This window comes from Mytilus edulis, unplaced genomic scaffold (assembly GCF_963676685.1).
Source record: "Mytilus edulis unplaced genomic scaffold, xbMytEdul2.2 SCAFFOLD_932, whole genome shotgun sequence".
Taxonomy (NCBI): Eukaryota; Metazoa; Mollusca; class Bivalvia; order Mytilida; family Mytilidae; genus Mytilus; species Mytilus edulis.
In genome coordinates, this window is record NW_027268602.1 from 1 (window position 1) to 25,328 (window position 25,328).

At 31.4% G+C, this 25,328-nt stretch overlaps 1 protein-coding gene across 1 annotated transcript; it reads left to right on the plus strand.

The window, feature by feature from the left end:
• Positions 1 to 1,135: 1,135 nt before the first annotated feature.
• On the plus strand, positions 1,136 to 25,328 carry LOC139507900 (E3 ubiquitin-protein ligase FANCL-like; the record flags this gene model as incomplete). The annotated part of the gene is given in 13 exon segments (XM_071295879.1): positions 1,136 to 1,253; positions 6,646 to 6,776; positions 7,371 to 7,484; positions 8,396 to 8,452; positions 9,835 to 9,932; positions 10,762 to 10,858; positions 11,779 to 11,847; positions 21,547 to 21,697; positions 22,418 to 22,501; positions 22,856 to 22,901; positions 23,516 to 23,597; positions 24,509 to 24,625; positions 25,260 to 25,328. Coding segments are annotated over 12 exon segments (1,065 nt in total), but the record flags the coding sequence as incomplete, so codon positions are not given.

Genomic DNA, 25,328 nt, shown 5'->3' on the forward strand with positions numbered 1-25,328 from the left:
TGCTCATCTAAAGAAAATATTTTTCAAAGGCTTTTTTTTTTACCGTACACCGTACACCTTTTACATTATAATAAAAAAAATCATAAACATTTATGAATTACAATTACATGTAATATATATCTTTATTTTTATTCCTTATAAATATATTTTTTATTGGGGCCAGATCGACTTTACATATGGGCCAGATCGACGTGGGACGGATCAACTTGGGCCGGATCTACGTGGGGCCGGATCAACCCGAAAGCATTTTGTAGGGGTTATTTTTCAGAATGAAAGATACAGGATCTATTTATAGAAAGTAAGACCAAATAAAAAAATACTTTACTGTTTCCCTACTTTTAAAAGCTTAGAAATAGTCTACCTTAAGGATTTGTATAGTTAGACTTACTTTAATTGCCTGTTATAAAGATTTTTCAATATATTACAAAACACAATATATAATAAATAAATTAAATACAAATGAAATACACAAATGAAAATACATAAACATAAATACATCACCAAATTTTTTGGCAACCATCCGCCGCTATAACTTAATAAAAGGATAATAAATAGAAAAACTTTGTTGCTGTGAATTTGTGAATTTGAGTAAAAAATCACTTAATGATCTACTTGATTCCTAACCAACACTTATTAATGTGGTATAAAATTCGACACCACCTTCAGTAGGTCTTGCTTTGACTTTGTTAACATAGTTATTTATATATGTATACACAATAAAATACTTCAAGAAGTGGGGGAATTGCCTCCCCTCACTCACTGCAACAACGTATGATCTATTAACTTATCAGAAAATTATATACCATCATGCATGTTATTCAATCCATCTTGTATGGGAAAGGATTTGTATAGGCACTGCCTTTTGTCCAATCCCTTTGTTTAATGAACAATACAATATTTTGAATTGAATTGAATTAATAAAAGGAAAGAAAAAAAATACAAAGAGGGATGGAGGGTGGGTAATTTCAACGTAATATCAAATTAAAAAAAAAAAGTAGTACCCTTGACTGCCTGTATGACTATTTCAATAGTCTATTTTACAATGTTATGTAAAATACTGTATGTTGTATCAATTATATATGTTATGTGTATATCCCCCCCTTGGGACCTAATTTGGAAAATAAAATTTATCTTATCTTATCTTATCTTATAGGCCAGACACGCGTTTCGTCAACAAAAGACTCACCAGTGACGCTCGAATCCAAAACGGCCAAAAAAAAGCCAAATAAAAATAAAAAGAGTGAAATAATCTAGTGAGTAAATTTAATGCAAGAGTTTATATATATACTTACAAAAATCTTGCAAGAGTTTATGTTTAACCCCGCTGCATGTTTAACCCCGCCACATTTTTGCGCCTGTCCCAAGTCAGGAGCCTCTGGCCTTTGTTAGTCTTGTATTATTTTAATTTTAGTTTCTTGTGTACAATTTTGAAATTAGTATGGCGTTCATTATCACTGGACTAGTATATATTTCTTTAGGGGACCAGCTGAAGGACGCCTCCGGGTGCGGGAATTTCTTGCTACATTGAAGACCTGTTGGTGACCCTCTGCTGTTGTTTTTTATTTGGTCGGGTTGTTGTCTCTTTGACACATTCCCCATTTCCATTCTCAATTTTATTATACTAACAAAAATCTAGTTTGAACCAGTGTGATTACTGAGGTGTAAAAATATAAATTTCACTGTTTTGCTATTTAAATAATTTAAATCTTAAATTAAACCATTTACCCTTGTGTTGATTCAATGCTAAACATATGGAAATTTTACAGAAAATCAACAGCCTTTCCCATTGTACTCTCATATGTGGCAATTCTGTACTTGATAAATGAGGTTTATTGCATGCAGTGCTAGCAAGGATTTCCTTAAAACATGTTTAATAATTTAGAAGGGGGGGGTACTAGGGGTCCTGATCCCCAAATCCTGGGCTTTAAAACACGAAATATTGAGATCCTGAACTCCCGAAATTTGTAAAAAAGAATTCCATGATTCCGAAAGGGGCAATTCGAAAATCTGAGCTTACAAACACTTATCCCGGAGTCCAGATAATGGTCCTATTCCCCTCATTTAGTTATTGGTGAAAATATATATAAATATGGACCAAATCAAGTACAAATTTTAGGGTGCACTCAACTTCTTCTTTTGTTACAGAAAACCATCAACCTACTGATGTTTACTTTCCGGCACATGCCTGGTAAATGTTTCAAAATAAATTTTAGTGGATAATTTTTTGTCAAAACATAGATTAACAAAATATTTCTTGTTCAAAGTTGTTTTTGGTGATATATTTTCGTATTTTTAATTTTGACAATTTTTCTTTGTTTTTAATTTATACAATTTTTATTTGGTTTTAAATATTACATTTTTTATTTTTATTTTTTGGTATGAGATAAAAACAAGATTATCTGTTTATTTCAGATGAGGGTAAGTGTCAAGGAGTACATCGTGCGTGAGTGCACCCTTGAAGTTTTCTGTAGTAGTGTTTTTAGTAATTTCAGAGGATAGTTTATTCCAGTCTTTGATGGTTAGACAGAAAAAAGAAACTTTATAGCTGTTTTTATTGCACTGAATTTGTCTGTAAGATTCTTTATTGGTGGATCTCATAGTAGACTGACTCTATTGTAATACATTATGCGATGGAATGGCTATATTTTTCATTTACAATTTTGTGGAACATTGTAAGCCTTGTTCGTAGTCGGCGTTCTTGTAAGGTTTGCAATTTCATAGTGTCTAGCATCTCAGACACACTGCTGGTGTTGTGATGTTAAGGATATAGGCCTATACAGTTGCTTGAGTTGTGTTTAACCCCTTATTGTCGAGCCTTCGACTTTAGTCGAAAAAGCAAGACTAAGCGATCCTACATTCCATCGTCGGCGGTGTCCACAAATATTCACTCTGTGGTTAAAGTTTTTGAAATTTTAATAACTTTCTTAAACTATCCTGGATTTCTACCAAACTTGGACAGAAGCTTGTTTATGATCATAAGAAAGTATCCAGAATAAGTAAATTTTGTAAAATTAAAATTCCATTTTTTCTGTATTTTACTTATAAATGAACTTAGTTTTTTTGCCAGAAACAAAACATTCACTCTGTGGTTTAAGTTTTTAAAATTTTTATAATTTTCTTAAACTAGTCTCGCTTTTTCAACTAAAGTCAAAGGCTCAACAAAAATCACTATTCTGACCATCATGACCTTAGGTGAATACCCATATAAGATTCCATTGACGTCGAATGTCATGACTCAAAAATGAGGTTTCCTATTGAATAAATCCTCATATTATTGCAACCTACATGTATTTCAAAGCAATATATATCACACAAACAAATGATATAATTGCCTTAGTTTAGAAAAATCATCTAATTGAAAATAGAGCAATTTGATCGGGTAGAACTATTCAATACATCACATGGTTTTGACGCCATTGTAATTTGAATGTAAACAAACAGGGTCAGCAGCTTTAGTATGGAACAACATTGTACATTCAGTGACTGAGAAACAATTATGAGTAACTAAGCTTGACAATACATGGTAATAAAAAATCAAAACTAAGTCTACACTCTACAGGAAAAAAAAGTCCATGACTAACCACCATTGCCGGACATGTACATGTATGACCAACATTTTTGTGCTATTTGTTGTTTCAAGACAAACTAAAAATTTGCAACAAGAAGACAAATATAACGACAAAATTTTTTAAAACTATGAAAATAATAAAATCGTATTTAAAAGGCATTTAATTATTATAGGTTATTAATTTAGTTGCTTTATACTTTGCTTATATATGTCTTGTGATACATGTATGAAGTTTCTATCTGTCCTATGTGCATTGACCTTGACCTCATTTTCATGGTTAAGGGGGACTACTTGAAAAAAAGGAGTTTTTTTTGTAAATTAGTAATGTTAAATTCTCTCTTATTACTAGTAATAGTACAACTGTAATTGGTATGTGCCTACCTAGCAAGATCCTCATGCCCTTCAGACAGTTTTCACTTGACCTCAACCTCATTTAATGGATCAGTGAACAAGTTAAGTTTTCATGGTCAAATCGATGTCAGATAAATTATGATAAGCATGTCAGTCTAGCAAGTTTTATTTGACCTTGACCTCATTTTCAAAATTCATTGCATATGTTAATTTTTTGTGTTTTGGTCTGTTTTTCTAACACTACTCAATATAAAGTCAACTATAATTGGTGTATGGAATTATTTTTTTATGTACATGTAATGTCAGGCTGGCAGGTTTTAATTAACCTTGACATCATTTTCATGGTTCATGGCTCAATGCTAAGTTTTTATGTTTTCGTCTTTTTTTCATAAACTTTTAGCAAAAGGTTAACTTTATTTGGTGTTTGCAATTATTATAAGGTGTATATGTCTGTCTAGCAGGTATTATTTGACATTCAACTCATTTTCATGGTCCAGTGGCAGAAGTTTTCCTGGTTAACTTACATACTCTAAACCATAATTAAACCATATTTGATGCATAAAATGATTTTAAGGTGTACATGTGACGTCTGTCTAGCTGGGTTCATCTGACCTTGACTCCAATTGTTTTCATGGCTCACTGGTCAATATAGAATTTTCATGTTTGGTCTGTTTCTTTTATACTATAACAATGTATAACTTAGGAGAAGCAATATGTAATCTATATTCAGTGCATGAAGTAATAGTATTAAAGTGTACATGTATTTATGACTTCGTTTATCTGACCCTGACCTTATAGTAAAATTTTATTTATAAAGGAACACTATCTGTCAAATTCACGAACACCTATTTGATCCAAATTACATTTAACCTGAAATTAACAGTTAGCAATGCATGTGCTCTATAATATATATCAGAATTTTGGGTGTATTTCAGTGTAGACACCATCTAATAAACTCTTGAGATGACCTTAGAGATCTACCAATGGTCATTTAACCTGATATAAACATTAACATAAATATAAATCAATGGGCGACCTCATGCTCTCTGAAACTACAGAGTAAAATTTTACCAGACTTGGCCACAATCATTTTAGAGTATCTACTTAAAAATTGTGTCTGATCAGTAACTCTGCCTGTCATCCAAAATGGCTAAAAATAGAACATGAGGGGTAAAATGCAAGTTCACTCCTTATTGCAGTCATTGTTCTTTAATGACAATTTTTACCAATTTTCAGTGTTCATTCTATTATCTTGAAAACTGTTATAGATAAATAGACACTTTAGACATGAATAAGGTCAACAAGACAAGAGATTTTTGCATGAATCTATTCTAGTCTACAATTTTGAAGTGTCTATTAATGAAGAGGAGAGAGACACAGTCTCTTTTTAGCCTCTTACTTTTATTTACCCTATCCAAATTTATTTCTTTATGTTTTATGTGTGGAATAGAAAGATGGAATTACATTATAAAAAAAAAAGATTCACAAACTTTCAAGTCAAGTTTTGTTTTAAACTATTTGTAAAAGGAAAAAAAAATGAGTGAATCTGTCCTTAAATTCAGACCCCCTTCACATGAAATTGTTCATATTTTGATCTAGAGCTGAACAAAATTTCTGTTATTTTTCAAAAATAAGAGCCTACATTATAAAAAATCTATTTGAAAGAAGTTTGGTTCTCATTATTTATAGGAATTATGTTTATTGTATATAAAAAAGCACTATATTTTTTGTACTTGCAAATTTTGGTGTCATTTTAATATATAATGGGAGACAACTCTAATTTATTATTAAATGTAATTATGATTAGTCTCCCATTTGTAACTGAACTTAATGAATGACATTCTTATTTTATATTGATTATGATAAATTATTCTGCTTTGTCATCAATGATTGTATATTTCAATACCTGCAAATGTTCTTGATCTAAAATAATACAAATTTATACTATCACTTTATGTGTAGTGTAAAATCAGGATTATTTTTTTATTCAATGCAATTTTTGGCCAAAATGATAATGGAATTTAAAGTTCAAAAAGATTGATTTAACTGTTAACATGTTGTATATCTTTAATAAATATTGTTTGGACGAAAAGATTCTGAGACAAACACCATTATGATAATAGTTTAAAAGAATTGATTAAGAAAAATAATAAATTCACATAATTTACAGAATCTTACTGAAACTTGAATAAAATCTTTGCTATATCATTCTCCAGTCATACATTGTAATCTAATTTCGGGAGTTGTGTACAGCATAAACAAAGTTTCTCATAGAAATGATAAAAATATGGGAGCAGGGTTTAAATTTTTGAACTCTGCCCACACTTTCACAAACTACATGTGTTTTAGATTATCGTTGATCATCTCAACAAGATTCATTTTCTCGCTTGAGCTGGTATGGCGAAAGTGAGAAAAGCAATCTAGTTGAGAAGACCAATGATAATCTGTTTATCGCTATTTTACCTATGACGACGTTGTCAATTAAAATTGGCAACACTACCCCATGGTTTCCAGCTATAATTCATATCACTTGACTCAGCTGAGAAAGGCAATTATCAGTCAGCAAGATCAAAGGAAAATTTTGTAAAATAGCAATAAAGCTATATATAGTATAATTAAAGATGTTTTGTTTATTATTTTTTAACACAAATTGTCTTTGGAAAGTATCATTATTTGCTGGTTAACTTGTTTGCCAAATTATGAATAATGGCTGTTTATTTTTCTAGTGACTAGATTCCAGATGTAAAAAGAGTAGAGAAGAGAAACCGCTTGTAAGATGGATATGTTGTTAGAGTTTCCTAATATGGTACTACAGAATAGAGAAGGAACAAGATACGATGGTTATATAACTGTTATGGTAATTATAAGTAAATTCATAATATCTGAGCATGTATAAAGAATATGTAGTAGTTGTTTAGCACTATAAGAGTTGAAACAAGTTCTGATGATTCTTTGGAAATATAAAAAAGAAGATGTGGTATGACAGGAGGTCAAACTGTGTTGTGCAAGAATCTATAAAATATTTTGTGATGCTATGAATAACAAAGAAGCTAAATTCATTCAAGTATGGATATCACAATATGGCAACTAATTACATAACAAGTAATTATGTAATAAATAATTATGTCATAATGAAATTATCACAATTTGAAAGATTAATCCTTCTTCTTTCTTTTGGTACCTCATTTATAAAATTTAAAGAAACATGAGTGGAATTACATCAGTTTAAAGATGTCTGATTGGGGATGAAAAATCTTTGTATTGTGCTACCTTAGTTATGCACATCCATATTGGAAGTTCAATTTTTTTGGCAAAGTTTTATTTTTCTACTGACAGAATTTGGTAATGGAATAAAATTTGTTGCCTATTTTATACTTTTATCAAAGATATACTTGGACAGATTATCATTATCAACAAATTTTCTTTATTTCTAATTTATTTTATTTTACAGAATGAAGATTTCTGTTTGTGCCTAGAATATCCATCTGACATTACCAAAGCTACTTTGTCATGTGACTGGAAATTAAAATGCTTATTGGACGGTTGTCTGGATGTGCTTAAACAGGTGAGGATAATTAAAGAAAAGCTTTGCATTAAACTAATCACATACAGACTTTGTAATAATTGATTGAATTGAAATAAAAAATTACTATCAGGCAGATATATATGATACATTTATAACAATTACAAACGAAAACTATTCAATCATTTTTTGCACATTGACCTCAAAATTTTTCTTTACATATTAAGGTTTATTGATCAGAACCCTTGAATTCCGTAGTATTTGGTATGTAATTATATGGCTTCAGCACACATGCTATATGATTTAATCCTCCAGTTGCTTTATGTTCAATGGTATCTGCAAACTGCTGAGACATCTCTTTCTTAATACTTTTTTTTTAAAAACATGTAAAAAGAGCATAATATATACCTTTATAGCTTGCTGTTGGATGTGAGCCAAGGCTCTGTGTTGAAGGCCGTACTTTGACCTATAATGGTGTACTTTTATATATATCAGGCTATTATTTGAACTTGGAATTATTTTTGATAATGGAATTTGTCTAATTTCTTGTGCTTCATATTTTTAATAAATTCCATGTTTATTCTGTATTTTAATGTTCTTTGATGGCACAACACTTACTTTTACAAAGAAAGTAGCACATTTCAATAGAATAGACTGTGCTGCACATAAGACTGTCTATACAAAATATATTGTATGGAAAGTGTTATGCACGGCTCAAACATTATGATACAGAATAAAAAATTTGAAGTACAAGAAATTATGCAAATTCCATAATTAGAAATAATTCTAAGTTGAAATAATAGCCTGTTATATTGTGACTTGGATAGAAAGTTGTCTCATTGGCACTCATACCACATCTTATTATTTGTAATTAAAGAAAACAACTGTATTAGCACAAAAGCATTGTGTCTGACAATAAAAAATGTATTGGAAATTTTAAATTAATTTTACAGAGACTTTTACAGAGTAAATCATTGCCAAGTTTTCTGCAAGAAATGACAAGAATTATTGTAAGTTATTTAAACCTTAGCCTGTTAATAACTTTCATCATTGACATTTGCAATACTGTTCAAAAATTGTCATTCAATAGTCTTTTTAATTAAAACATGATGAAGTTGGAGTTATTAACAACCTTGACTGGCTATACAGCCCTAGCACAGTCAGTTTATTTTAAACATGAACCTTTGGATTCTCTAAAGGAGTATGTTCGATAAGGTCTAAAAATGCCCCCATATAGCGTAAATTTCAAATTCTGATTTATTGACCAATATCACTATAAATTATAGCTAATACATTGACTAGATAGGATATAAGCTATTTTGTTGAAAATTTTACGTTTCTGCGTTTCATTATGACGTCACAAGTTGTACTCATTGATTTTTCACGAAAAAATCAATGAAAATGGGTAAATTTCCAAAGATTATTTGACAGGAAACAAAGAGCGCATATGTCGACAACAAATATCTTTTAAAATAATGTTTGTGAAGACATTTAACATGTCTTATTTGAATATTAAGCTTGTCGACGCCTGCGCTCTATGTTTCCTGGTCCTTTATTTGGTTGAAATCCAGCTGATTTTGTCAAATTTCACCAAAATCCCTTATCTTGACCTTTTTGGGATGTAAAAATCAACGTGTTAGAATTAAACTTTGACAAAAACAGCACTGTTTAACTTTCTCACATGTCTTTAAGGCAACTTAAAACAATTATTGTCTTGTAACCATGAACTTTATAATTGGGGCCAAATATGGCACTTACCGAACTTACTCCTTTTAGGTTGTTTGTACATTAGATAGATTTGAAGGATTTTCTTACTTGATTAAGTCTTTACCATGCAATCTAAACAGTCTGAATTGTAAATGTTGGAAAATGTAAATCAATTAGATTTTTTTGTGTGTTTCTACTTTTAAGTTTATAAACTTTGTTGGTTTGCCTAGCCGTATTTGTCCATTTCATGGTTAATAGATATTTCTGACTACTTTTCCATTTTATTTTTTTTATGTCATGTGATATTTAGGAAAGTTTGAGGGTATCACCAGCCCAGTAGTCAACACTTCAGTGTTGACATGAATATCAATAATGTGGTCATTTTTATAAATTTCCTGTTTACAAAACTTTTAATTTTTCGATTAACTAAGGATTTTCTTATCCCAGGCATAGATTACTTTAGCCGTATTTGGCACAACTGTTGGGAATTTTGGATCCTCAATGCTCTTCAACTTTGTACTAGTTTGGCTTTATAAATATTTTGATATGACCGTCACTGATGAGTCTTATGTAGACGAAACGCGTGTCTGGCATACTAAATTATAATCCTGGTACCTTTGATAACTATTTAAATGTGCAATTGTGAAATGTACCACAATATCAGTTATTTCTTTTTCATTTACAGGAAAAGAAGTTGGAAGTTACCAAAAGTACAAAGTCAAATAAAGAACCTATAAAATGTGGTCAAATTATATCAGAAATTGAGAGTTTAGGATGGGACAGGTAAGTTACAATTGGCATAATTTATAAATTCTAAGCAGACTGTACAATAAAAGAGTACAGTTTAGATCTGAAATGCAGGCTTTACCTTCAAATTTCTCGACATATTTATATTTTAAGATAGACAAACAAGTTACAAGCATCACTGAAGAGACATTTTTGATTGAAATGGACAATTAGTGCAGTAAAATTGGAAAAGTTAATGTTTTTACATGAGTTAATGCTTATCAGCTGTAAGAAGATTACTTAAAAATTTAAAGTTTCTAAAAAAAATAAGTTTAAATGTTTTAAACCTATGAATAATTAGAAGATATTAAGATACCCTTAGATTTATACAGTTTCAGTATTAAATTGAGGATGTTTTCAGTATAAAGCAAGGTTATATCAAATAAATGACATTCAATTCGATTATTTATTTTTAACAGATTAATCATGATATTCACATTAGTCTGAAATGATGAAACTTTTACTCTTTGCTCTCACGACTTAATGTTGCTTGCTTATAATTGGTAATAAAACAGCTGTCATAACAATTTTAAAAGATGATTTAAAAAGTTCGAGTAAAGAGCCAGCCCTTGACATTCAATGTGCAAATTTTACATTGAGACCACCAAGCTGATTGGATAAGTTTAATTTAGACAATCAGGAAGTTAACACCAGAGACAGCGTAAGATTAACTTACCACATATAATTTAATAGGAGAGACGTCCAAAAAAGGATGGCATTCTTGCATATTGTTGTGATTTTGAATAAAAAATCTGGGTACTTTTAGTATACAAAAACTGTATTCTACTTACTGTACAGTACTGTTACTATTCACATATCATTTCAGACTTGTATCAGTAGATGCTGACTTCACATTATTACAATTCCTTTATACAGACCATAAAGGGAGAGAACACATCCTGGGAATGAAGCTTCATCCTCAGGTATTCTGTTTGCTTTGTGTAAACTTATAATGTTATCTTGTCTGTGAAGAGGTGTTGAAAGTGAGTCTTAGTCTACTGTAAATTCAGAAATTATTGAGTGCATTTATTATTGCGATTTTGTCATTTTGGACTAAAATGCCATTTAAATTTTTGCGATGTTGTTAAAAATCCTGTTTAATTCGTATAAAAAAAATTGGATGTGAGTTCAAATTATTGCGATTATAACTCTGTCACATTTTTCTCAATAATAAAAACATCGCAATACGCAATTATTTCTGAATTTACAGTATTTGTTTCCTGCATTGGTTGCATCAACATCTGCTTGAGCTTGTAATTAGGTAAATATTTTGGGAAACCCCAAATTGTAAGTCAATGATATTTAGTTTACATTTGTATAATCTGGTCATCTTAATTTCATGCAGTTTATTTGACTCTGACTCCTCAAATTTTGCATAGTTTCCATGTTCAAGTTGTAATTATATTGGTTTAAGGGTTAACCACTGATGTTAAATCAATGATATTTGGTATCCAGTTGCATAAGCATTGACATATCTCAATACCATGCTGATAAGTTGACACGTTTCTCACAGTAATGGTCCATTCAATTTTGGCATAGTTTCATGTTGGTAAAGTTTTGCCATTAAGATTTCAACTTTAGTGTAGTTACACACAAGACAAAATTTTTAAAATGTCAACAGCTTTGTTATACTTCACATTCTTTTAATTTCTCGTCCTAATAACAGAGGCTTATATAAGTCTTCAAGTATGCAGGGTTGTTGAAAATATATCTAAGAAAAGTATTTAGCCATTATTTTTTTATAAATAGCTACAAAAATAAACAATTATTTTACAAAATTGATATTTCTTTTCTTCATGATATTATTCATATGCGTCATACAATTTTTCACAATATATTTTAGCATCCTGTAGAACCACCCCAGTGTATAACAGATCTTCCTGTACCATTTGATCCTCATTGGACCAATAAAGTAGGTTATCACTTATTTATTTTCAGCAAAATCAGTTTTATACACAGAAATTATGTCATAACATCTGTAATAATCTAAATATAACTGTTATTGCATGATAAAAAGAATGGAAAAAAAAGAGAAAGTTTTAATGTTTTCAATATAAACTAGAGATTCTAACAAATGATTTTTTTTCAGAACCTCTCAGACTTTTTCTTCAGTTGGAATATAACTGGCTTGATTGTTTATTTTGTTCTCGACCGATTGCAGTGCATTCAGAATTTTGATTCAAATGCCATCTGTTTCATCAAAATAAACTGTTCAGAAATTTTACATAATTGCCTTAGAAGATCCAAAGTCTAGTCATCAATGATAGTAGTGTGAATTGAAGATGAAAGCTAGTAACATCAGTCCTATTAGATTTCAATTTCACAACTGTCATTGAAATTATAAAGATTTATTTTCTTTAAAGACACCAATTGTAGTAACTTTTAATTGACATTTTTAGCTCACCTGGCCTAAAAGGCCATGTGAGCTTTTCTCATCACTTGGCGTCCGTCGTCGTCGTCGTCGTCGTTAACAATTTTTCAAACATCTTCTCCTCTGAAACTACTGAATGGATTTGAATGAAACTTTACATGATTGTTCCTTAGTATATCCTGCACAAAATGTGCGCTTCGATTTTTGATCCGTCAAAAAACATGGCCGCCGTTACTTAAAATAGAACATAGGGGTCAAATGCAGTTTTTGGCTTATATCTCAAAAACGAAAGCATTTAGAGCAAATCTGACATGGGGTAAAAATGTTTATTAGGTCAAGATCTATCAGCCCTGAAATTTTCAGATGAATCAAACAATTCATTGTTGGGTTGCTGCCACTTAATTGGTAATTTTAAGGAAATTTTGCAGTTTTTGGTCATTATCTTGAATATTATTATAGATAAAGATAAACTGTAAACAGCAAAAAAGATCAGCAAAGTAAGATCTACAAATAAGTTAATATGACCAAAATTGTCAATTGACCCCTTAAGGTGGCTCGGCCCTTTAACAGTGCGCATATTTTAACGCATGTTTCTTACGACGACTGCCTTGGGAACGGTCGCTTTTAGGGGTCTTCTCAAAAATAGCTTTGACGACCTTGGAACGCGGGCGTGTATGAAAGCACCCTTGACGATGTAAACAAATGTCGAAAAGATACAAAACGTTCTTCAAAACAGGAAATATGTTCGATCAGAAATTCAGAGTGCTTTCTTCATTTTTCGCATAAAAGTTAAAAAGGACAGAAATATACATGAATATAACATTAAAAAAAAAAAAAAAAAAGAATATACAAATACTGACAAAGTCACATGTATGACGTCGACGGTATTTGGTGCCGCTTCGCAAAGCCCAAAACGCATTCTCATCTTACACGGTCGCCTCTTGGGCCCCCCCCCCTTTCGTGGGAAAAATTTGATTATATAGGGAATCATTGAAGCATGACTAGAGCGCCCCCCCCTTTTTAGGAAAAGGTCTGGATCCGCCACTGACTTGTGACCCGTATCAGAGACATATATGTGTATATATGTCTCTGCCCGTATAGTATGCTTTGAAAGCATCGGACGGGTTTATTTTCAAGCTATACTCCGTTTGGCGTTTTATAACAGTTTGTTTCTGTCATAAATCAGTCTATTTAAAACTTGAAATATCTTTATTTCAAAGTATTTTTTGGAGTTTATTCCCGAGTATGCGATAGCATAATTTTGATAATTATAGAATATTTTTTATTTTCCCAAAAACAAATTTGAACATGCCAATTTTCTAACAGACGTCATACTTGACAGGCACACCTAACATTTTAATTTAAAGATTTGTTTACCTGCACGAAAATCATTTGAATTTTTTTCTCGTATCACAATTCCATGATTTCCGGAACACTAGACTAAGTCCTATAATCTAAGATCTCGGGGCCAATGTTTTCTATTTTTATGATACTTTTCTTCTATTACTTATTTTGCTGAATTGTTATTTTGTTGATTTGCAATTTTCTGTTGTATCTATCAATATGTCAACCGAGTTCATATTAAAAAAAAAAGAAATATCAGCATTAAAACTAAAATAATTGAATCAGAGCACTGAATGTTATTAAAATAGACTAATGGATCCAGCAACTTATTTCACTAAAATGATTATTTGTTTTCCTGCAGAAATAAAACGACACTTCAATAATTTGCTGTTTTCCGCCTTTTCATGAAGATGAAAATTGATCAATCGGGGTGGATCCAGCTATGTTAAAAGGGGGTTTCCAGCCCAGGACAAAAAGAGGGTGTTCCAACTATATTTCCCCATTCTATCGTCCAAAAAGGGGGAGTTCCAATCCCCGGAACCCTCCCCTTGGATCCACCACTGTCAAAAGTAACCGGGACTGGCCTAGTATTCCGACCTTATATATATCGGTCTATCATATAATTCCTCAATACTGCATGCTTTGCGGAGAATCATGTTTCACCATGTCGGGATTTTGCTAGGACATACACCCGCAGCGTGCCGGGCAGTCTCAAACAATACTACTATAGGTTCAGGGAAAGTTTGGATTGTAATTTAAAAACTACGCCCAGTACACAGGAACGCTATATTAGCCGGGGATGTTGGCAAACTTCTATCTTAATTTTTGAAATGCTTTTTTAAAAGGTAAGCTAATAAGGAAAGTTCTTGATTAAAAAAAATATAGTTGAGTGATGTCATTGCGGCAAAAAATGTGAATGACAATTTTGTTTGTGAACACTGATTTGATCTTACCGTGGCAAAGAAATGCATAACTAATCATCGATCTATGCGTGATGATAAAAGGAGATGTTTTTTTTTTATTTATAATATTGAATTTTGTGGATAGTTGTTTCATTGGCAATCATACCACATCTGCTTATTTTCATATCGTGTGGTTAACATAGAAATATGACTAATCTGACAGATGATCCCTCGATTATACAGGGTGTTCAAACAGCTGGATATATACATACGAAGCCTCGTAGGGTAAAAAGCGGGAATTTTGCCTATACATGCACCAATCATAATTGTCAATTCATTTTCTTATGGCAGTCCATATATCTAGCTCCTCTTACTTTGCATAACTTTCATAATTGATACTTATCTGCATGTTCTCATCCGTATTATGCTTGAAACATTTGCCAGTGATCATTCAGTATGCAAATTAAATTTTCATTATGTGCAATCATATAAAAAAACGTAATTTCTGGGACTTTTATTTGTTTGACTATGTGGTATATCAGTTTATAGTAATTGTTGAAGTCCGTCCGGGAACATAATTGTTATCTTCTCTGTAAATTGGTCTCTAGTGAAGAGTTGCCTCATAAACAATGATACCCCATCTTTCTATTTTTATACCCTATGCAACAAAGTTGCGCAGGGTATAACGTTTTTGACCCGTCCGTCCGTCCGTCCATCAGCCAGTCTATCTGTCCTGTTTCTTGTCATCACAACTCCTCTCAAACCGACCAACAAAATTTCATGAAACCTTTTTAGATAATAAGGACATACTATGCAGATGTGCATATCGACAGGAAATTACGAGTCAAATTTGTTCTAGGAGTTATGCCCCTTTGAACTTATTTGCTTCAATATACTACTGCATGTTTGTCCTTGCAACTCTTCTCACACCGCACAATAGAATTTTATGAAACCTTTTTAGATAAGGACATACTATTTTGATGTACACATTTTTTTTTCTAGGAGTAAGGCCCCTTTGAACTTATTTGCTTCAATATACTACTGCAACAGTTTGTCATTGCAACTCCTCTGAAACCACACAACAGAATTTCACGAAACCTTTTTAGATAATAAGGACATACTATGTAGATGTGCATATCAACAGAAAATTATCGTCAGTGGCGGATCCAGAAATTTTCATAAGTGGGGGCCCACTGACTGACCTAAGAGGGGGCCCGCTCCAGTCACGCTTCAATGATTCCCTATATAAGCAACCAAATTTTTTCCCAAAAAGGGGGGGCCCGGGCCCCCTGGCCCCCCCTCTAAATCCGCCTATGATCGTGATTCAATTTTTTTTTCTTATACCATTTTTTTTCTTAGTTATTTTATTTCTCCAGTGGCAATGTGGAGACTGACTGCCAAAGCGGGTCCGGCTTCAGTTATTCACAATATAATCAACCAATGAGCCTGCACCCTATGTCGGACTCTGTAACAATCATCCCATCAACCAAATATTTTGAAACATATTTAGAATTCAATAAACAGACAAGTCCATGAAAATGAGGTTAAGTTCAGATAAACCCTGCAAGACAGACATATTTGTTTTTCATTCATTATTTTTTACATAAATCACCCATTAGTTTTCTCATTTGAAATGTTTTAAATTGTTCATTTGTCATTTCGAAGCCTTTAAAACCAACTATGCAGAACAGGTTTTACTCATTGTTGAAGAACATATGGTGACCAACATGTATAGTTATTTCTGTGTTATTTGGTCTCTTAGCTTGTGTCTCATTTACAATCATATTACATCCTCTTATTTGATATTTTAATTTGTTATAATACATTTAATAATCTTTTCATACACCAAATATACATGAAGATGACCTATTTATTTCACAATATAGCATATTAAAAGAGGATTGCTAGACAGAATTGTAAATTATTGCACGCAATAGTTTATCTACTACATGTACCTTTTAGTATTTATTATTTTTGAGTATATGTCAGACATGTCGACGACGGACAGTCAATGGTACTATACCTTAATATGTCCCTAAAACGGGCGTAAAAAAAAACCTCAACTAAATCAAATTTTTGAAACGTGATTGATTTTATTCCTCTAATATCTATGAGATCAAATTTACAAAAAATTTATTAATATAATTAATTTCAATGTACTAGTATACATGTAAGAATTGTTGCCATTTATACATCATGTACATATACAATCCTTTGCTGATCAGCTCTATATTTTCATTATTTTTATTCTCCTTCACTGTTTTTTTTTTATAAGACTCACATATATATGATCTGTATTCATCATTGGGACAGGTAGCAATATATATAGGTGAAGTAGGTCCTTTTGATTGGATTTTTTTAAAGGATTTTGACAGCACTAAAGCATATACATGTAGTTCCAATTTTTAGTTGATCTTAGCTCCTTAAGTGGATTGTGGCAACACATATTGCATATATACATGTAGAATGTTGTTCTTAAGTTTCAGCACTTTACGCATAGTTTCCGGTTGCAAGACTAGAATATGATACTGGCTTCTCATGAAATTCAGTCAGAACTTTGCCAATAGTTTCCAAGTAAAGTTGAACATTCCAAGATCACTCCTTCCATTTGCAATGTACATGTACAAATGTACTTGCAGCCTGAAATTAAATATCAGAGTAATTCTGTCAGAAAATCAACAATTATTGACATTCAAAAGCATATAGATGTAGACTAGTTCATAATAGGTAATGTGTCCATGGGACACAGATGAGCAACCGCTTGCATATAAAGAATGAAAAGAGTGACACCACCCAAATTTGTACTTGATCTGAGTGTTGTTGTAGTAAGCATTGCATACAAGTTTCAGAACATTTGGAAGAAGCAAACTTGTGTTAAAGAAAGGAACAAAAATTCAGCATTTTTTTAATTTTGTAAAGGGGCATATCTCTAGAACAGTAAAAGCGACCCCACCAAAAATTCAAACTTCATGTTTGTTTGTTTGTAGTATCATATATATATATGCATTAATTGTGTATTAGTTTCATAACATTGGTAGAGGCAAACTGAAGTTGGAGAACAGAATCCAAATTTGGGAGGTACATGCAAGTTTGATAAGACTGACAATGCAAGGGTAACCTTAAAAGAAGTAGAATGGTATAAATAATTATGTGTTTATTTGATAATAGGTTCGTTTTCATGTGTTTTTGTTTTCCCTTGAGAACACATAAAATATTTTTTTATAATTTAATTGATACTTAGCTTCTATTACTAGACCTTAAGACTGTTTGACATTTTTGTATACCTAACAGAATTAAGGGGGGGGGGGGGGGGGGGTTAATGGTAAACAAATTGTGATTGATCAAGACGAATCCTTCAATAAGGTGTAGGGTTTATCATTTACAAATTAGGCCAATTATTTCATATTCTCAAGAAAATAAACAAATCAATCAAACCCCTTGAGGACCTTAATTGAGGGATGGACAAGGGTAAGGAGACAGGGGAATGAGGGATCAGAGAAAAGGGGTAACTTGGAAATATATTTTGTCATTTTTATTTTGTCTTGGAGCAAGGAGATGGAAGTATTGAAGTAAAAAAAAAGGGGGGGATTTTAGGGTAGAAAGGGAAGGGAAATATAGTTAGGGCTAAGCCTATAAGGAGTAGAAACTGTTCCGAGGGAAGTTATGGGGTACCCCACATACATATGACCCTGAATTGGCTACGAAATTAGATATTACAAATGATGATTAAAAAAGACTAATTCATTGACACTAACGGTAGCGTAATAATGACAGTTGTAGTGCTTCATAGTAGATGTCATCCTAGTCCAAATAATTATGACGTCTTGAAAGGCTATTATAATTTTTTTCTTTGTCGATGTAAGGCGTCAAAGAAAAAAATTATAATAGCCTTTCAAGACGTCATAATTATTTGGACTAATGTCATCCCTTCCTCTTCGGCCGTTTGCACACGGATATTTTTCAAAACTGGCCAGACATGTTTACAACTTGTCTGTAAAGGGTAAAATAAACACATAAATAAGATACCAGCTATAACGATCTATAACATTAAACATGGAACAGAAATTGAGCCGGTGCAAGGTTTCAGCCGCAGTGATTTTCAACAGTAGCGAGTATTTTGAGACAACCCCCAAGTTTGTATTTTTCGTTATACTGATAACATTTGGCTGCCTAATATATCGAAATCTATGTTTTCTTATGTAATAACTCTACCTTCATCGTTGTATATTCGCCACAATGTCTGTTATGCATGTACATGGTCGTATTCATCAATGTAGTATGCTGCTCGGCAATGGCGACCTTGAAATTCCTCTGGTCCGATAATGGCGCCAAATTAGAGGGAAGCAACTCGCGCCAGACAAAATTACCGTATTTCACCAAAATAATCAAAATTTCGCTTTTTGATAACAAACAGTAATACGATAACCACATTTATATTCAGTGATCGTTCATTGATATAATTACAAACATTATTTTATTAAAGCCATCAATAAAGAATTCACAATTAAGTAATTAATGGAGTCCATTGAAATCAGACCTTATGGGGTAGAGGGGTTAAACAAAAGCTCGTAACTTTTTTAAAAGCCTGGTGACCCCCATTTTATTTTACCTTAAAATGTTCGAAAAGTTCATAGCTTTGACATATCTGTTTTTAAAAAAAATCTACCGGGGAAATTTTACGAAAAATCGATTAAACCAATATTTTTTGCCTTAAACTGAAATTAGAAAATGCAAAATTTAGACATTAATCTGAAAATAAAAGGACTTTTAAGTCAAAAACAACCAAGGCAAAGGTTTACATTTCAAATTCTAATGTTTTTTCACATAAAAATCATACTGACTTGGTTTTAAAAGTCTTTGAATTTGATGTAACCGTTATTGTTGAAAGGGTGGGCATGTTTGGAAATAGGGTCAAAATCGCACATTTCGCTTCAATTTGAGGGGAAAACGAGCCTGGTGACCCCCTTTTTTCTTTGCATTTTTGGATTCAGCATAAAAAGATCTACAAAATATGTGAAAATAAAAAAATTCTACCGGGGGTCCTTATTGGGGTGAGCCACCTTAAGGGGTTATTGTCCTTTAATGACAATTTTTCACAATTTGTTCATCATATTTGCTAACTTTAAAAAATCTTCTCCTCTGAAACTACTGAATGGATTTGGTTAAAACTTAGCATGGTTGTTCCTTAGATTATCCTGCACAAAGTGTGTGCTTTGATTTTTGATCCGTCAAAAAACATGGCCGCCGTTACTTAAAATAGAACATAGGGGTCAAATGCAGTTTTTGGCTTATATCTCAAAAACGAAAGCATTAAGAGCAATCTGACATGGAGTAAAAATGTTCATTAGGTCAATATCTATCAGCCCTGAAATTTTCAGATGAATCAAACATCCAATTGTTGGGTTGCTGCCACTTAATTGGTAATTTTAAGGAAATTTTGCAGTTTTTGGTCATTATCTTGAATATTATTATAGATAAAGATAAACTGTAAACAGCAAATATGATCAGCAAAGTAAGATCTACAAATAAGTCAATTTGACCAAAATTGTCAATTGACCTCTTTAGGAGTTATTGCCCTTTAAAGACTTTTTTCACAATTTGTTCATCATGTTGACTTACTTTAAAAAATCTTCTCTTATGAAACTGCTGTATCAATTTCAGCCAAACTTAGGCTAAATGAGTTTCAGAGTTTCAGAGTATCTAGTATAAATTTTATATTTCATTTCCTTGTATGTCAAGAAACATAGCTCCTATGGCTAAAATAGAACATAGGAGAAAATGATTTTTTTTTGCTTTTGAAGAAAATAGGACGATTCAAAGAACATTTAAATAAATTGAAAAGCCAAAATAATCATTGATGAGAGATTTAACCAAAAAAATTCAGGTGAGCGATTCAGGCTCTTGAGAGCCTCTTGTTTTTTATTGCTATACAGTTGTAAAGATTCAATTGTTAAAACTATTTCTTTTAAAATGTCTTCTATATAACTATTAAACAGACTTGAATTTTGATTAAAACATTTGATATTCATTGAAATATCAATATGAAGTTTAGATATGTTGGAAATAAAATTCCATGGGAGATAATCTGATATGAAAAAGTAATAGGACTGACTTATCTCCCTTTAAGACTCCCAAACAATGTCTCTTGAGTATTTTTAAATGTATAGAAAAATAACATTACATTTGAGAAGAGATTATTTGAAAACTTTAAATTGGACATTAATGTAGTAATTCAAAAATTACTACAAGGCCACAATTAAAAATATTTTGGTTTGCCCAAACCCTACCCAAGGTTGAGACAGTGGGTAGGTAGGTAGGCATTTTTTTTATTTTTTTTTTTAAGAAATTTATGTATCGGATGTTTATTAGTCTTCATGCCTATCTGATTAAAAAAAAAACTTCTTCAAATCAGGACAATATTGCTTTTCATATGATTAACAATAGATATGTGATTGAATTTTTTTTATCTGTACATGAAATTTAGGAAATCAAATCCGAGTTGAAAGGGACTGCATTAGGAGATGAGCAAAAATATAAAAAAAAAAAGAAAAACTTCTTATCAAGTCACACTAAAATTATGAAAGTTTTAGAATATTTTTAGCTATAGTATCAACTTTATTTGATCATTCAGACGATTTAAATATGTGTAACAAGATTTATATATACATGTATTATATACAAACAATACAATACAATGATGGGTATAACAAAATAGAAAATATTTCAAACCAAAAGTTAGTTAAACTGCATGCCATACTTTTACAGACTTGAGTAATATTAGATTTGCGAACAATAATAATCTTTAAAATATTAATCAAAATTTGATTTGCTTATAAACTCATGTAACTATATTTAATAAAAAAAAGTCTTTCATACATTAAGTCTACTAATATATATGTAATAGTGTCTTATTGTTTTATATAGATTTCTATCCAACAAAGTGAAGGGCCGATGTCTGCATACTATCTTAAAAAGGTGTTTAAATATATTATAGAGTACACTTGAAGATTTATACAACCAGTTCACACACAGTGTAAATAGTTCCCAGCTATTTTGGGACTGTATGGAAGACATAGACAAGAATACCTGGGTCTTGGAACCAGACAATCCAAACTTCAGTGCAGTATACAGACGTATAGCTATCAGTAAGATAAAATAGCTTATAAAAAAGAAGATGTTGTATGATTGCCAATGAGACAACTATCCACAAGAGACCAAAATGACACAGACATTAACAACTATAGGGGACCGTACCCTGTTTATGAAGCAAATGTTGATCATTGTTTTTAATGGTCAGCAGTTTTAGAAGCATGCATAAGCTCTTTTAATCATATCTGCTATATAGAAATATATGTGTTGATACTTATCGGTGTGGTGTACAAAATTTTATACTGTAATACGTGGTACACAGTAAATACTACCAAAATAGTTTTTTTTTCTGCCCAGATATTTCTATTTGATGAAATACATTTAACCAGTAGATCTAAAAACATGACATTTATTATTTCAATGATACCCTGTAAGGGCTTTAGAAAATAGTATCAGACTCCCCCTGTAATTTCAATCAGAAAATAGTGTTTTATTCATGTTTCAAAGTGTTGTGAAATATATTCCAATAGTAGTTCAACTTCAGTCTTAATTCAGTCTTTATCCAACAAGGATTGTCAGTTTTCTTATTGAAGGTCTTTGTTCTCTCTAGGCGTTCTGACTGCCTCCTCAATAAAAAATGACTGCCACCCTAATAATGCTGAAAGTGTGTTTAACACCAACTAACATCAATAAAAATAAAGGTCTAAGAGAAAATGTTCATCAAATCTTCGTATAATAAAAAGTTTGATTTAACTTTTCAAGGTTTTTGTTTCCAGGTTCATCAGCATCTGTTCAAATTACAGTGGATCCCAGACAACCACAGTTATTACCCAGTTGTAGATTTATGGGAGCTGATCATAGTAAGTTGTTATTTGGAAATAAAATTCAAATTGTTTTTTTGAATGACATTTGAAATATTGTATACCTATTGACTGCGTTAGAGGGTAATAGCAAGTTTACTGTTGCTGAGAAGTTGCATGAGACATACTTCAATGATAAATGGAATAAAATCATGTAAAAATAACTTTTTCATTGTATAGTGATGGAGGCAAGTCAACTTTTTATGTTTAAAGTCACAAAATTGTTATTTAACCCCATTTTAACACATGAAATGCATCAGATATACGATATTTGTGCTAGATACTTCATATTCTGTAACTCTTTCCAGTTCATGGTTTTAGTTTTCATCATTGATCATCAATTTTTTTTTATAGGTGTGAGTCAATTAAGACAGAACATGAACTCTAACCTTTATCACTGGTAAGATATAATTGATTTCTTAATTTTATCTGATAGGCCATTTAAATACTGTAAACCAGATTATTTTCACTGTTACTTTTTTCAAGTTTTATCCTTTCTAGTACGTTTCACAGCTCTTTAACTTCGCAATTTTCTAATTTACTTGATGCAGTACTAGTGTATTAAGGGAATATCCAAGTTTTACATATTTGGGCGATTTATATTTGCATCTTGCGAAAATAAATTGCTTGCCTTACACAAAGTGAACACCTTCTATCATTTCTGCATGGTTATATAGTTAAAATAGTTTCAATTAAGATATGTTTGCCATAAATGTGGCATTATCAATACAATAAAACATTGTAAGGTGCAAGTTTTAAAATGTTTCTAATTTTACAGCTACATTGTATTAATCCTTAAGGTGTTGTTTTAAGGATATAGATTAGATAATAGAAATAAGATAAATGTATACAACTTCAAAATACACCATATTTCCTATCTCAGTGTAGTATTTGCATCAAATTCACTCAACAGCACATGAACTTGAGAAATATATGAAATTGTTGAAAATTTTATTGATAAAATCTTTTTACATGCCAATTTACAATGAACAAATATTCTGAACTGTATTACAGGGATCCAGAAGGAAATCTACTGGAGAATCTACAGAGTTTATTAGATGTAACCTTCCCTACTCCTACAACATCAAAGAAAGAGGTACCAGTTTCATATATATTATTGCTGCATAATTTTTATATAGAATTCTTGTCTTTAAGAAGGTTGTTGTGACATTTCAATTTGGGAATTGTGCATGATCCCTTCTCATTACTTTTATGGAAACACATTTCTCTATAGATTTTTTCTTCCTGTTTGCCACTGAATGTTAAGCAACCAATAATCAATCAATCGTTGTTTCCTTGAATACAATTATATTCCTATAGTGGGTGAAAAACACATAAGGAAAGCTATGTATAAATGGAGATCTAAAGTATACATTCATGAAATTAGACAATACTTCTAAAGATGAATGTGAAGTGCCCAACAAAAGACCTATGTCTGTAGCTAAGGTCAAATTCTTGGTATTAAAATATATTCAAAATTTTAACAAATTCAAAAGAGAGTTTCAAAGACTAGCAAGCAACACAAAAAGGAAAACATTACGAAGATACAACCAAAGACAACAAATAATACTACATAACCAGATATCACCAAGTACCAACAATATTGGACAACGCTACAGACCAAACCAACCACCAACACAAGACTCCTTCAGTTCATATTTTTACACAATAAATCCTTTGACTACTAATTAGATTTAAGGTGGTACCCAACACTTTCACTAAAATAAATTTGGCTCGTTTAATTTTCATAAAATTTTGTCAAAGTATTTACTTTGACACTTTAACAAAAATATAAAAATTAAATTTTTATTGAACCAACCGTTTTGCCAGAAAAATTACACTGGTTATATAGCAATTTGACAAACACCAATTTTGATCATTGAGAAGCTTAATATTCCTTTTACAACACAATGTAATTAAAACGTTTAGCTGACTTTACAGAGTTATCTCCCTGTAGTGTTAGGTACCACCTTAATATGGTTTTATATCTAGTATAAATATATTCAGGAATTCAGTATGGAATGTGGGATTTGTTATTCATATAAACTGGAGACAGAATTACCCAATGAAGTATGTAACGACAGTAGATGTGGACAGGCCTACCATCATTCCTGTTTGTATGAGGTAATATACAACTAAATGCTAGATTACATTTGTTGTGTTCCAGAAAAAAGTATAACTTTGTACTGTATTAAAATTGTTCTGACAATGTACTATTAATATATCCACATTGATGCACAGAAATACTGTGGATTGCATTCTTGTGGATATTTGTTTTTGTGGATTACACATTCTCTGCATACAAAATGTTTGGCGAACATTCAAATTTGTGGTTCACTTGTACCCAGGAAACCTACGAAAATTGGTCTAACTAATGGTAATGAATATACAGTATATTTCCCAAAACTATAAACTGATAAGTAAATTGTTATAGAGCAACATACTAGTTGAACTATACATTTGTCTTTTTATTAAACAGGTCTCAAAATCTCATAAGACAATAAATTTTGTTACAGTGTAGCTAGCTGTAGTCTGCATAAATAGCTTGCCCTCATACAGATACCACACGTTTGGTTAATCAGTTCGTTATCTTTTACCAGTGGCTTCGAATATTGTTGTTGATTTATTATTTTACATAGTTTTTTGTCATATTGTGTTCTCAAATTGTTTCTGTAGTTAATGAAACTCTTAAAAGTTTTTTCTACACTGTATTTTATGTTTATTCCTGTTCCTTTCATGCTTTGAATTTTTATTTCAGTGGTTAAGGTCATCTGGCTGTAGACAAAGTTTTAATACAGTTTTTGGTGAATGCCCATATTGCAGCAAG